Raw genomic sequence first — 14,599 nt, 5'->3', positions numbered from 1 at the left:
CAACCTAAACACAGCTCACGGCAATGCCAGATCTTTAAGCCACTGAGCAAGGGCAGGGACCGAATCCGCAACCTCATGGTTCCTAGTCGGATTCGTTAACCACTGCGCCACAACGAGAACTCCAGCCAGCTTTTATTTCAGTTACTTTGGGAGACTGACCTGAGAAAATATTCATAAGGTTGATGTCAGAGAATGTTTTGCCTATGTTCTCTTCCAGGAGTTTGGTAGTGTCTTGTCTTATATTTAAGTCTTTCAGCCATTTTGAGTTTATTTTTGTGCATGGTGTGAGGGTGTGTTCCAGTTTCATTGATTTCCATGCAGCTGTCCAGGTTTCCCAGCAATACTTGCTGAAAAGACTGTCTTTTTCCCATTGTATGCTCTTGCATCCTTTGTCAAAGATTAATTGACCATAGATGTCTGGGTTTATTTCTGGATTCTCTATTCTGTTGCATTGGTCTATATGTCTGTTTCGGTACCAGCACCGCACTGTCTTGATGACTGTGGCTTTGTAATATTGCTTGAAATCTGGGAGAGTGATGCCTCCTGCTTGGTTTTTGTTCTTCAGAATTGCTTGGGGAATTCTGGGTCTTTTGTGGTTCCATATAAATTTTTGGATTGTTTGTCTAGTTCTGTGAAAAATGTCATGGGTAATTTCATAGGGATTGCATTGAATCTGTAGTTTGCTTTGGGTAGTATGGCCATTTTTACAATATTGTTTTTTCCAATCCAGGAACATGGAATATCTTTCCATTTCTTTACATCTTCTTTAATTTCCCTGATTAATGCTTTATAGTTCTCAGCATATAAGTCCTTTACCTCCTTTGTTAGGTGTATTCCCAGGTATTTGATTTTTTGGGGTGTGATTTTAAAAGGTATTGTATTTCATATTCCTTTTCTAATATTAAATTATTAGTATACAGAAATGTGACTGATTTCTGAATGTTAATCTTATATCCTGCTACTTTGCTGAATTTGTTATCAATTCAAGTAGATTTTGGGTTGAGTCTTTAGGGTTTTCTATGTATAGTATCATGTCATCTGCATACAGTAACAGTTTTACCTCTTCTCTTCCTATTTGATGACTTTTATTCTTTTGTTTGTCTAATTGCTGTGGCTAGGACTTCCAAAACTATGTTGAATAACAGTGGTGAGAGTGGGCATCCCTGTTTTGTTCCAGATTTAAGTGAGAAGGCTTTCAGCTTTTCTTCATTGAGCATTATATTTTCTGTGGGTTTGTCATAAACAGCTTTGATTATGTTAAGGAATGTTCCCTCTATACCCTCTTTAGTGAGAGTTTTTATCATGAATGGATGTTGGACTTTGTCAAATGCTTTTTCTGCATCTATTGAGATGATCATATGGTTTTGACTTTTCTTTTGTTATGTGGTGTATGACATTGATTGATTTGCATATGTTGAACCATCCTTGTGTACCTGGGATGAATCCCACCTGGTCATGGTGTATGATGTTTTTTATATGTTGTTGGATTTGGTTGGCTAGAATTTTCTTGAGAATTTTCGCATCTACATCCATCAAAGATATTGGCCGATAGTTTTCTTTTTTGGTGTTGTCTTTGTCTGATTTTGGAATTATGGTGATGGTGGCATCATTGAATGTCTTGGGAGTGTTCCTTCTTCTTCAACCTTTTGGAAAAGTTTAAGGAGGATGGGCACCAGATCCTCTTTGTGTGTTTGGTAGAATTTGCCTGTGAAGCCATCTGGTCCTGGACTTTTATTTATAGGGAGTGTTTTTATGACATATTCAAATTCATTTGTAGTGATTGGTCTGTTCAGTTGGTCTATTTCTTCTTGATTCAGTTTCGGCAGGATGTAAGTCTCTAGAAAGTTAAGGTGTCAGGATGGCTGAGTGGTCTACAGCTTTTCCATTTTAGAATTTTGACCCAGATCAGTAGTTTTCAGCTTTGCTGGCACCCTGGCATTTCCTGACACCTCCTGGAGACTGATACTTGGGTCCTAGCCCCATGTGGTCAAGTTATCTGGATATTTACAAGTACCCCCAGGTAATTCTATTATGCAACCAAGGCTGAGGGCCATTACTCTACAAATTCTACTTCTTAAATTTTCTTCTCAAACTGACCAATTTGAACCAGCTATGTTAAATCCACCACTTGGTTTGAGCAACCTATTCATATGCTTCGAATATAGAGCCAAGTGTTTATCTATATTGACCAGCTATGAGAGAAAATTTTTCCATTCCAAGAACTCCTTTTGTAAGCAACTAGTTCCTAAAAATATATTATTTTTCAGAAATGATGATTAGTTTATTGGATGGAATATATTTTATTTGAAGAGCTCCTTTTGAAGCCAGACAGAGGTAAATACATTAGAATATTTTCAAGTGTGCTGAGAATATTTTATTAACTTCCTAGGCAGAATTTAAAGGATTTTTTTTTTAATTTTCATGAGATCAAAGTGCTACTTTGCTTTTTTCTCTAAATCGAGATATTTATATTCATCTGTCTCATCAACTATTTTCTTGAGAATTTTTTCCCAAGTTTTAATGTCAGTTCAAATCTAGTCTTTGTATTTTAGGCTTGCATTTCCAAGGTTACACAGATTTTTAAATCATTGCTCTTGGTCAGTGAAAGTTAGTGAAGAAAATAAAGTGACTTTAATTCTTTCTACCACCTATGGTGATAGAAATTGAATTTCCAGAAGTTGGATTTCTATCCAAGTCATGTTTCCACAGTGTTGTAGTAAAAAGTAACACCTTCAGGTACCCTGTAATCAATTTGGCCAATTATGCTTGAACTGGTAAGCTTTGTGAGTATTGTCTATGTCCTGTCCTAATGAACAAATAGGAAGTGGAAAATCTTACATGAGGTTTAGAGTGATAGGAAGCATTCACCATTAGAAAATGGAAATGGTCTTAATTGCAACAAAGAACGTGAAGGTTTTTGACAGATGAGAAACAGTTCTCAAAGCCCTGGCCCAATACACCATAAAATAGTCTATTAGTCTATAAAATGGATGTGTTCTACTTAATATCACACCTCGAATTCCACATTCTATGGTTCCTTCTTCCCTTGAATATCTAAAAGAATGAAAATTAAAATTTAATGAGTCATAAATTTTGCCCTTTTACGTTTCTCCATTCCCTCCAACTTAAAATTATGTTAACATTAATCCATTCCTTCAACAATAAATAAATATTTATTGAGGCACTTTCTGTATGACCCTAGGCTCTGGGGATTAATTAGGTACTTCACTGAGTTGTGGTAACAATTTTCTAAAGAATTTTTAATATAAAAGATCAATGGAATCAGAGTTCCCATCGTGGCTCAGTGGAAACGAATCTGACTAGCATCCATGAGAATGCAGCTTCGATCCCTGGCCTTGCTCAGTGGGTTAAGGATCTGGCATTGCTGTGAGCTGTGGTGTAGGTCACAGATATGTCTCGGATCCTGTGTTGCTGTGGCTGTGGCGTAGGCCAGTGGCTACAGCTCAGATTTGACTCCTAGCCTGGGAACCTCTGTATGCCAAGGGTGTGGCCCTAAAAAGCAAAAAATAAATAAATAAAAATAAAAATCCTTTACTTTTTAGTGATTATATGAATATTTATATATAGTATTTCTCATGCCTTATTTTTTTTCCTCCTCAATACCCAGCCTAATAATTCCCCTTTAGAAGAAGCACAATAGCTCCATAGTTGGATTCAGCAGTCCATAGCGAGATTACTCTTCCTAAAATTTAGCCCCTTTCTTACTTCAACACCAGCCATGGCTTCCCATTGACAGCAAAAGCGAAGTCATGTTCTAGCTGCTTTGCCAGTCAACTCAAGTCTTCCATTTGAGCCCAAACAACTCTTTCAACTTCATTTTCCACTATTTCTCTATGCCCTGTGTGTTGTATAGGCTCAGATAGATACTTAAATCATTTCATCATTGAAGGAAATTTTTTTAGGAATTTCACTTCCTTAACTTTATATGAAGTAGTAAATTTTATACTCTTTCATTTTATCCACATGCTTTATATCCCTATCAACAATCCTATATATGCTTTCATTATGAAATACTCATGTTTTCTAATTCTATGACAGTTTTATTCAAAGTCTGTATCTCTCTCTTAGATCACTTTGTCATTGGTTTAGTCTTCCTTTCCACAAATTCAGTTTTTGGAGTTTACTGGATTCATGTCCATGCAAGTTGTTTGAGATATAGCTCTTCTTTGAATGTGTGTTGCTATTTCAGAGGGTTTATCCCAAGGCCCAAATATCTATTATTGTATATTAGGAAAGTTGACCATTTTATTTGTACTGTACATTATATTTAAGATCTTCATTAAAAATTTTATATGTAAAGGTAGCCTCTCATAATATGAAAGACTTATAGGAGTTGAATGTAAAGCTATAAGCTCTTTCTAAAGGATAATGTTTTGAGAAAAGTTACCTTACATGAGGTACTTAGGGTGATATCTTATTTCACAGGAAGGTTTCTGCTTGCATGGTTGACTCCTATCCCATTCTTCTAGAATTAATTTTTCATCATTAGCTATTGCCCTTCAACCAGTACTTCCCAATAAAACTCAAGTGCCAACATTTTCCTTACCCAGCAGTCAGGAATAACTTGTCCACGCCTCCTCCCCTGTGGCATTTACTCCACACTGGTATTGTAGTGATTCATATAAATATGTTCCTGCCAAACCCCAAGGACCTGAGGGATGGGGAGAAGAAGAGGTGGACTATATTTTATGGAATTTTTTAGAGTATATAAATATTTACTGAAGAAATGAATAAGTGAATGAGTAAGTAGATAAGTTAAAAAAATAATTCAGTGCCCATAATCTTTAGAGATGTAGGTCAGGAAAAAAATTTTAATATTCGCATGTCAAACAAAGTGCTTTACATACATTGCCTTATTTAGTCTTTGCAATTCATCAAGTGAGGCATTGCTATTATCACCCTCATTATAAAGAGAGAGTAAGTGATCCTCAGTAAAGTTTAATAACTTATCTGAGGTCGTCAGCCTGGTAAAATCAACTTCAGGTTTGCCTTAACCCAAAAATGTATACTCTTTCCACTGGACCACCAGCTCAGTCTCTAATTTCACTCCCTTGAGTAATCCCCCACCCCCCAGAAACTCTTTAGACTCAAAGCATGTCTCTATCTTTCACATTTTTAGGGGCTCCTTATTTCCCAAATAGAGTAAGGTACAAATTTGGGAACAGACCTATCAATATATATATATATATATTTTTTTTTTGTCTTTTTGCCTTTTCTAGGGCCGCTCCCGTGGCATATGGAGGTTCCAAGGCTAGGGGTCTAATCGGAGCTGTAGCCACTGGCCTACGCCAGAGCCACAGCAACACAGGATCCGAGCCACATCTGCAACCTACACCACAGATCATGGCAACACCGGATCCTCAACCCACTGAGCAAGGCCAGGGATCAAACCTGCAACCTCATGATTCCTAGTCAGATTCATTAACCACTGTGCCACGACAAGAACTCCCAGACCTATCAATATCAAAACACATACTGCTTACTATTACATAGGAGCTTCCTAAAGAATCTAAATAGATATTTTCACAGCATCTGCTTCTATTAAATAGCTTGCAAAAAAGTTAGAGGATGCCAGTTTTGGAGATTTTATATTTTCTCCCAAAATGAAAAGCTTAGGACAGGAGAGGAGCTATAATATTCCAGGTATGAGGTGAACACTTTAGATGAAATAATTTTTAATAAAACTTGGAAGTGTTTTAAGAAAATAAAGAAAAAATAGTCTCCTCAAGGGCTGCTTTGTTCAGATAGACCCTTTGTACATTGCCATTGGCATTTGGAGTTTTTAAAATATTACTGATGCCCCAGCTTCACTGGCAATGAAGATCCATGAGTGAATTTAGTGGGGATGAACACTGGGTGAGCTTGTAGTTAATTTAGACATAGTGCGTGGAACTTACTCCAGATAACTACATCTATTCTACCTTGTTCAGCACAACTCAGGATAGAGGCTCTCCTTCTGCTGCCACTTCCAGTCTCCACCCTCCTGAGTAGCTGCTTGTTAAGTCATCTGGCCTGAGGGTGGTCTCTGTGGCTCAAATTCAAAGGTGCTGAAAAGTGCCCGCAGCTTGCCTGCTAGTTCATAATGAGCTCGCTTTTCTGGCTAATGGGTTTATCCTTTGCTAAAATGCAAATAATCATGGAAGAGGTCACTTTTAAAATATGTCAGTCAATGGTCTCTCACAGTCAGGGTTGTGTAGTGGTTTTCTCCCTTGTACCAACACTGAAAATGGTGATGGCTGTCAAGGGTGCTCCATTACGAAGGGTTATGAGCCTACTCCTGGGCTCACCAGGAAAGAAGAGTGAGATGGATTGGAGATGTTCACCATGGATACAGGACGACCGGTGGTGGCAGCAGCCCATGTGCCAGTCATTTGTGGGTCTTGATTTAGTTTGAGCGAGGGAGTCACACCTCCCCTGATAGCAGAGCTGGGGAGAGAAAATGATTTTTTAAATGGTTTCTTCATGAATTTCTTAATGAATACCAGGAAGGGAGAAAAGAAAGGGAGCTGGTGCCTCCAAAGATAAGTCTTCTATATGCTGATTTGGCAGTGGTCAGCCCTCAACTCAGCTCCTCTTCTTAGGGTTCTTTGTAACCAGCCAGAAGGCTTTGTAAAGCCACAGTAGCCCAACAAAACTACCACCTCATTCAGTGCTTGCCAACACCAGAGACCTTTAAAACTCTCGAGGTTCTCAAGTCTCACATATTCATAGCTGTGATTTCAGTTTCTGCCAGTTGAGAGCTTACAATATATGACAAGAGTCATCATGAAATGAAGCCTTCATCACAACCATCCCAAACCACCCCACAGTCTACAAAAATCCCAGGCCAACATATTAAAAGCTCCCTCTTTCTTCTCACCAAGACGTGAACAGAGGGTTCGTAATTCCATACATGGAAACGTATAAAAATCTGCAATATTCAAGAAGAATTTTCCAGGCTTATCTTCTAGAGGTTGGCCAAGTTTAAATGTATCCTAGGGAATATTATTTGGCCAGAGGTATTTTATTATACTATTTTTAATTGAAGTGTAATTCATTTACAATGTTGTGTTAGTTTTATGTGTACAAAAAAGTGATTCAGTTATGCATAAATATGTGCTTTTTCAGATTCTTTTCCATTATAGGTTATTATAAGACAGTGAGTACAATTCCCTATGCTTTACAGTAGAGCCTTATCTATTTTATATATAGTAGTGTGTATGTTAGTCCTAAACTCCTAATTTATCTCTCTCCCACACACACACCTCTCTCCTTCCTCCCCATGTCCCAGGACTCAGCTTTCCCATGTCTTTGTCCAATAGCCCTTAGCAAAGCCAGGGAACAGTAGATTGTGAGAGACTCTGGAAACACCTCCATTTCTTCCTCCTCTTTTCTCTTTCCCTAAAACAGCAGGAAATGGGGGAGAGGAGGGAAGACCTCTATTATCATTGAAATGAAATTCTTCTCACTCTTTTTGACCTTAGGACAAGCTCTACTAGCACCACCAGTATGGTTATGCAAGATGTCACTTCCAAGTTGTCCTAAATTGTCATTTGTGTGATTTCTTAGTCCCTTTAAATGCTGTAGATTTAGCATACTCAGGACACAAACTGGGTCCACCCTCCATGAGCCAACGCCGGGAAATATGACTAGAGCCATCATAAGAGACATATAATACTAAATAAAGTTGAGTTAAATGTTATTCAGATAATTATTCAGTAACTGCTCTTTTGAGAACAGAACAGACCTCAAAAGCAGGAAATCATAGGCCTAGGGTCCCTCCGCAGAGGATTCTAGAGCATGTTTCTGCCTCCTCAGCTGAGAAGGTATCTTCCTGCGAGTGCCCAGCTCTCAGCCACCAGCTGCTGAGCACCCAGTGCACGGCAGGTGCCGGGTGGGGATCCGTGATTGCTTTCGGTAGGTTTTTTAAAAATCATTTCATTTACCTCTTTAGCATCTATAAATCGCTTCATACATTAAACCATAAAAAGTTTTTTTCCCGAATTAGAATTTGAGTACTTTAACCTAGGAAATTCTCCTTAGAACTATTTTATCGAACATCTTTTTTTTTTTTTTTTTAATCATGGTAGAATCTACATAAAATTTTCTTCTTTACTATTAAGTGAAAGAGGCCAGACACAAAAAGCTGTACATATAGTATGATTCCATTAAGAGGAAATACCCAGAATAGGCGAAGCTCCAGAGGCAGAAAGTTGATATGTGGTTGCCAGGGAGGGGGTGGGGGATGGGGAGAGACTGCTTAGAGGGTAAACCTTTCCCTTGGGGGTGATGGTTAGACAACATTGTGAGTGTTCAAAAGGCCACTCAATTGTACACATTACGATGCCTGTCTTTAACATACATGCACTCAACGCATAAAAATTAACTTACCTGTACAGACAAAAACATTTCTACCAAGTGCCTAATGAATTACATTGATACAAAGAGAAGGCCCTGAAGCATTAAAAGCATTTGTCCTGTGCATTTTAGATAAACTTAGATTCCAGGCTATGCCACTCAGTGACTTGGGGGAGGGTAAATAACCTCGCTAGTCCTTCTCTGTAAAGTAACGACAAACCTAATGTCTCCTTCTCAGTGCTGTTGTGGGATTCACTGAGATACTGTGTGTAAAATGCTCAGCACAGGGCTTGGCACTCCCTGTGCTCCCGATTAATAACAGATGCTGCTGTAAAATAAATAGCGTAGAAATTTGGAGACAGAGAGGGAGATGCTTCCTGTGGAGAAGGACAACCCAAAAAGAGCTGAACTGTGAGGGTGTGGCAAATCCACGGCCCTAAAGAGGGAAGGGGCAGTTGTGTGGCAGAATTCAAACTATAAATCCTCTCCAATTGAGATTCACCCATACTAAGAATCAAAGGGCTGTAATGATCTGGGATACCACTGTGTGATTTGGTAATATTACTTGACTTCAGCTTCTCTCTCCAGGAGAAGGAATGAACAGTCCCCTCTGTGACCTGGAAAAATTGTCAACCTCAGGGAGAACTGAGACCTAGGGAGCAGGGCTTGGCCTGGTGCAGAATCAGTGAGGTTTTCTGGACAGACTCTGTGACTTAGCAGCTAGATATCAGGTTTTGGGCCATAGAAAAAGCGTGTTGACGTAAAAACCACCAGGGAGTTCCTGTCTTGGTTCAACATTAACAAACCCAACTAGTATCCAAGAGGACATGGGTTCAATCCCTGGCCTCACTTGGTGGGTTAAGGACCTGGGGTTGACCTGAGCTATGGTATAGGTTGCAGACACAGCTCAGATCCTGCATTGCTATGGCCTGGGACTGCAGCTACAGCTCCAATCTGACCCCTAGCCTGGGAACTTCCATATGTCCTGGGTGTGGCCCCTAAAAAGACAAAAAATAAAATAAAGTAAAAACCAGACCAGGCCAGAGTAAAACATGGCAGTCTTGCTCTTTCAGCTGCCTATGTGAAACATCTGTGCTGTGGAGGTTGCAATCAGGTAGGAATTAGTGAGCACCAGATGTTTACATTGCTGAGTATCAACAAAGTAGCCTTTTTACATTCACTCTTTCCACTAAACCATTTTTAAGATTTTGAAAACAAAAAAACAAAAAAACAAAGTCTTCTCCTGCTACTAGTATTCCACAAAGGAACCCACCAGTCCAGAGAAATGACTCTTTTGTCTAACCACTTGAATTCCTGTACCTCACAGTTTACTTTGGCAGATGAAATGGAGCTCTGTGAACTTTATCTCAGGAACTCTTTTCCCTTTACAGCAAGAAGCCAAAAGCACATCAAAGCACACCTCCTCAACAGAAGCCTCTGACCTTAGCCTACGATGGAGACTTAGACATGTAACCTGAAAAAGAAATCCAAATGTAGACATCAACTGCCTTAACTGCTTTCTCTTTTGTAGCTCTCAGACTTCTCAGTTTTTTGAGGAATCTCATGATGTGATATACTGGGCAGAATACAGATACTGCAAACGTAATCTTGCCTCAACTTCATTTGGACATGGAGTCAAGGAGTATTAGGCCTGCCATTTTGCTTTCCAGTTGCTTGTGGGTGTGAGTGTTTAATTTTTTGATTTTCCCAAGGGACCTGAAAACCCTTCTCTTCCTGCTTGGAAATGGGAAGAAGAAAACATGATGGAATTCCCACAGACTTGAGTAAACTTTATTCTCAGCAGCATGATGACAATCCGGAGGAAAGTCCAATCAAGGCATTTACTGTAAATGACAAATCTGACACTGCATTGTTATGCACTATATTAGTGCAAATCTTTATTCTTCCCATACTTCAACACTGAGTTTTCTAGCGTTTACATTGGTTCAAAGACTTTCAAAGTGGATTGCCTATTTTCATGAACACAGAGAAAATGGGTTGCCATTTCAGAAATTCTCTGAGTTTGTACCTTTAAATATTATATTTTGTTTGGAGCTGATGGGATGATGGCACCTCATGGGTTGCATCTATTGAAAACAAATGGAATGTATGTAGTTGCTGGACTAGATGAAAGCTAGGCTGTTTGGGATGAAATATGTATTGAATGTTAGGTGTACAAATGAATAGGTGGTTGTACTGGAGAATGAGATAAATTATTTAATAACTAAATTTGTGTATTTTAACAAAAACTTAGCCATGTAGATATAGCATTGACCACACACAGTTGTAATTCAGTTTAATGAGGATAAACTCTGCTTTTGTAATTTCGATTTTCTTATCTGAATATTTATAAATTCTTTTTTTGAATTTAATTATCTGACCTCATTTAATATACATCGAACGCTGATCCTGTTTGTAGCAAGTCTTGCTTTTATAAAGGTTTCAATAATATCTCAAACAACACACGAAAAAGCTGAAACCATTTTATGAAGATAAATGTTTGTAATTGTTGATGTTGAAAAGTGAGAAGGTGCCATCTTGTGGTATTTACTTGTATTTATAATAAAGTGCTCAAGAGACTGTGATGTTGACTGTTCTAGATTTATTCACTTCTGAAGAGCCCATGATTCCATCAAACAGCTTTAATAACAGCTTCCTTGTGTCACTGTTTGTTTTAGAGGTTGACAGATGAAATCACTGATAGAGAAAAGGAATCTTAACCCACATTTTCAATACTATCGGTCATGCTAGGAAATGGACCCAAGCATGATTAGACAGAGTAGCTTTGAAGGAATATTTAAAGCTCAGGTAACATTGGAGCAAACCACTGTCCAAAGGCAAACACTGATATGTAAATGAACTCAGAAGCCTGAGAAAATGGAAATGTAAGAAATGTGATACAGTGAGCAAGATAGAGGATTTTTTTTATACTCTGACTTTTTTTTAACCATTTTAACACTTTGATTTTATTCAATGGCACCATGGTTTTAAATGAAAAAAGTAAATGGAAAGAGAATAGCTTATGTCAATATCACATTTGAGGAAAAACTCCTGAGTTATCCTTTTATTCACTTTAGTGAAAGCTGCAATAGTCTTCATGGTAGTTTCAAGAGCTGCTGCCTGGGGCTCAAATCTTAGCTGTACCCTTTATTGCCTGATCCTATGCAGATATTATAAATTCCCTCTGCCTCAGAAACAACAGAGCCACAAAATGAAGATAATGCAATCATTTTCCTCTTAAGTTAGACATGAACAATAAATGTAAAATGGGGCTCTGGTTCAAGATGGCAATATAGGGGAATCTTGAGCTCACCTCCTCCCACAGATATGCCAAATCTACAGCCACCTAGGGGACAATCCTCCAAAAGAAAAACATAAAGTAGCTGAGTGACTCCTATACATCAGGAAGACAAGAAAAAAACCCACAAAAGCCTACTATATAACACAGGAACGTCTACTCAATGTTCTGTAATAACCTATATGAGAAAAAAAGAAATGGATATAGGTATAGGTATCACTTATTTGCTTTATTGTAAACCTGAAGCTAATACAACATTGTAAATCAACTATACCCCAACAAAATTAAAAGAGGAAGAAAAGGAAAAAGCCCACAGCAAAATGGTTAGGAGAGGCTAAGACACAATCCCTATAAGCCCCCCTGTTACAATGACCCATATCAGGAGAAACTCAAAATGCCCAGCTTCTCTCTGAAAATTAAAAGATTTGAACCCCATATTTGGCAACCTCAACTTTTAAGACCTGCACGTGAAAAGACAGGCCTTCAAAACATTTAGCTTTGAAGACCAACAGGGCTTAAGACCACGAGATGCACAAGGCCATGGCTAACAAACAGTTCTTAAAGAGTTTGCATGGACTCACCATGGCTACTCTCAGGGCCCAGCAGAGAGGCACCCAATTGAAAAGTGTCCAGAATTTCTGTGAAAAAGGCCTATTTGCATATCTTAATCCTTTGGCTGGAAGGGGCAGGCATCTAATTTAATCTACATCTAAGGGCTAACTGAAACACTCTCCAAAGGCCCTGGAGGCTGGGGGCACCATCTTAAAGGTCTCCTCTGTCTTACCCCAGGTCTCTACTGTCTCCTGGTAAGGAGCTTGTTCACATGTCTGATGCCCTGGTTTTTCATTGCCAACAAGGCATCTGGGCATCCTGATCACCTAGCTGTGGTAGCCAGTGGGGCTTACATTAACGGTCCCATAGGACGACAATAGAAATATTTCTTAACTAGCTCCCCTCTCTCCAGGACACAACACAAAGGCCACAGACAGAAATGCCCAGGCATTCCATGAAAGAGAAATTAAATTATATTTATAGTTGTTGCCTGAGAGGCAGGCACACATTTAGGAGCCAACTGTAATCCTCTCCAGAGACTAAGGAGGCTGGTGGAGCAATCGTTGGGCTCACCCTCTACCTCACCCCTGTCACTGATATCTCCAAAAAGGAGCTGGTACACCTGCCTGGCTGCCCAGATTTTGTGGCTTCTACACAGAGGACATATTCCTTGATAGCCTAGCTCTCATAGCCAGTGCAGTTTGTGTTCATGGGCTAAATAGTATGGTATCAAACAAAGAAATAGCTCTTATCTGTCACGCTGGGGCTAAGTGCAGAGTGGAAAAGCAGAAATGTCCATCTTCCAGTCATATTCTGGAAGAGGTATATCTGTATAACTTAAAATCTATTGTTTGAAGATCCAGCATCCATTTAGCCTAAATCTAGGTGATAATGCCCTCTGATGTGGGACACTGAAAGGTCCCTCAACTACTGGCAGCCACTAAGAATTAAGAAATCTATTTGGACAATCAAAGAGGTTTGAGAGAGAGGAAAATATAGGATTGAATGAAAAGGTACACCTTCTACACAACACCACTTCTTCAAGACTAGGGGAGATGATTTTTTTACCTAATCCCTAGAAACTAACACAGAGAATCAAGGAAAATTTTAAAACAGAGAAATGTGTTCCAAATGAAAGAAGAACAAGAAAATCTCTCAGAAAATATCATAATCAAATTGGAACTAAGTTATTTTTCTGACAAACTGTTCAAAATAATTATCAGAAAGATGCTTATCAAGGTCAAAAACTGATACATAAATAAATTCAGAGTTTCAACAAGAGACAAAATATAAAACTATATAAACAATGTAATGAAGCTGATGAATACAGTTTCTGAACTGAAAAATAAAGGAGTTCAACAATGGACAAGATGAATTGGAAGAATAGGTCAGCAAAATTGAAGACAAGGCACAGAAATTTATTCAATCAGAGCAGCAAAAAGAAAAATAATGAAAAAGAGTGAAGACAACATAAGGAACTTATAGGACAAAATCAGGTTGAGCAATGTTTGCATTATAGAAATTTCAAAAGAAGAGAGGGAGAAAAGGCCAGAAAACATTTAAATAAATAATAGCTGAAAACTTCTGTAACTAAGGGAAGGGAACAGGTGATCTACATCCATGAAGTCCAGAGTTTTTCAAATAGGATGAACACAAAGAGACCCAAACCAGGTCAAGTACTGAAGAAAAAACTGCCAAGAAAGAATACTCTACCCAGCAAAGTTGTCCTTCAGAATTAAAAAGAAAGAAGGCATTTCCAGATAAGCAAAAGCTGAAGGAATTCATCAATAGACTAGCTTACAAGAAATGATAAGGAAATTTTAAAAGCTGAAACAAAAGAACACTAATTAGTAACAGGAAAGTATATGCAGACATAAATCTTACTGGTAGAGGCAAAAGCATAGTAAAACTCAGTGTAGTCTAATGTGGTAAAGTTGATGGGTTACTCACTTGTAAAGTTAGTATGAAGGTTGAAAGACAAAAGTAGCAAAAATAATCACAATAATTTGTTAATAGATATGCAAGATAAAAGATGCACATTGTTCTCTCAAAAATGTAAAATGTGGGAGTTTCCATTTTGGTACAATGGGATCAGTGGTGTCTCTGTAGCACCAGAATGCAGGCTTTATCTTCAGCCTGGCACAGTGGGTTAAAGGATCTGGCATTGCTGCAGCTGCAGTGAAGGTTGCAATTGTGGCTCAGATCTGATCCTTAGCCCAGGAACTCCATATGCCACAGAGCAGTCAAAAAATTTTAAAAAATATATATGTATATATGTATATAAAAATGTCAGGGGAGGAATAAATATATAGAGCTCTAGAATGTATTCAAACTGATTATGTTATGAAATAAAATAGACTGTTATAAATATAGTTTGTTATTTGTAAGCCT

General features: G+C 38.4%; 1 protein-coding gene across 1 annotated transcript in view; it reads left to right on the top strand.

Moving 5' to 3' along the window:
• Window positions 1–10,943, top strand: part of THSD7B (thrombospondin type 1 domain containing 7B) — a 1,521,641-nt gene extending 1,510,698 nt beyond the window's left edge. Inside the window, 1 exon segment of the mRNA XM_021075621.1 lies at window positions 9,750–10,943. Within this exon segment, the coding sequence (XP_020931280.1) occupies window positions 9,750–9,831 (82 nt within the window). The 3' untranslated portion in view covers window positions 9,832–10,943.

Source organism: Sus scrofa, chromosome 15 (assembly GCF_000003025.6).
Source record: "Sus scrofa isolate TJ Tabasco breed Duroc chromosome 15, Sscrofa11.1, whole genome shotgun sequence".
Taxonomy (NCBI): domain Eukaryota; kingdom Metazoa; phylum Chordata; class Mammalia; order Artiodactyla; family Suidae; genus Sus; species Sus scrofa.
Note: the sequence above shows the minus strand (reverse complement) of the source record. Positions and strands in the feature narration are given on the sequence as shown.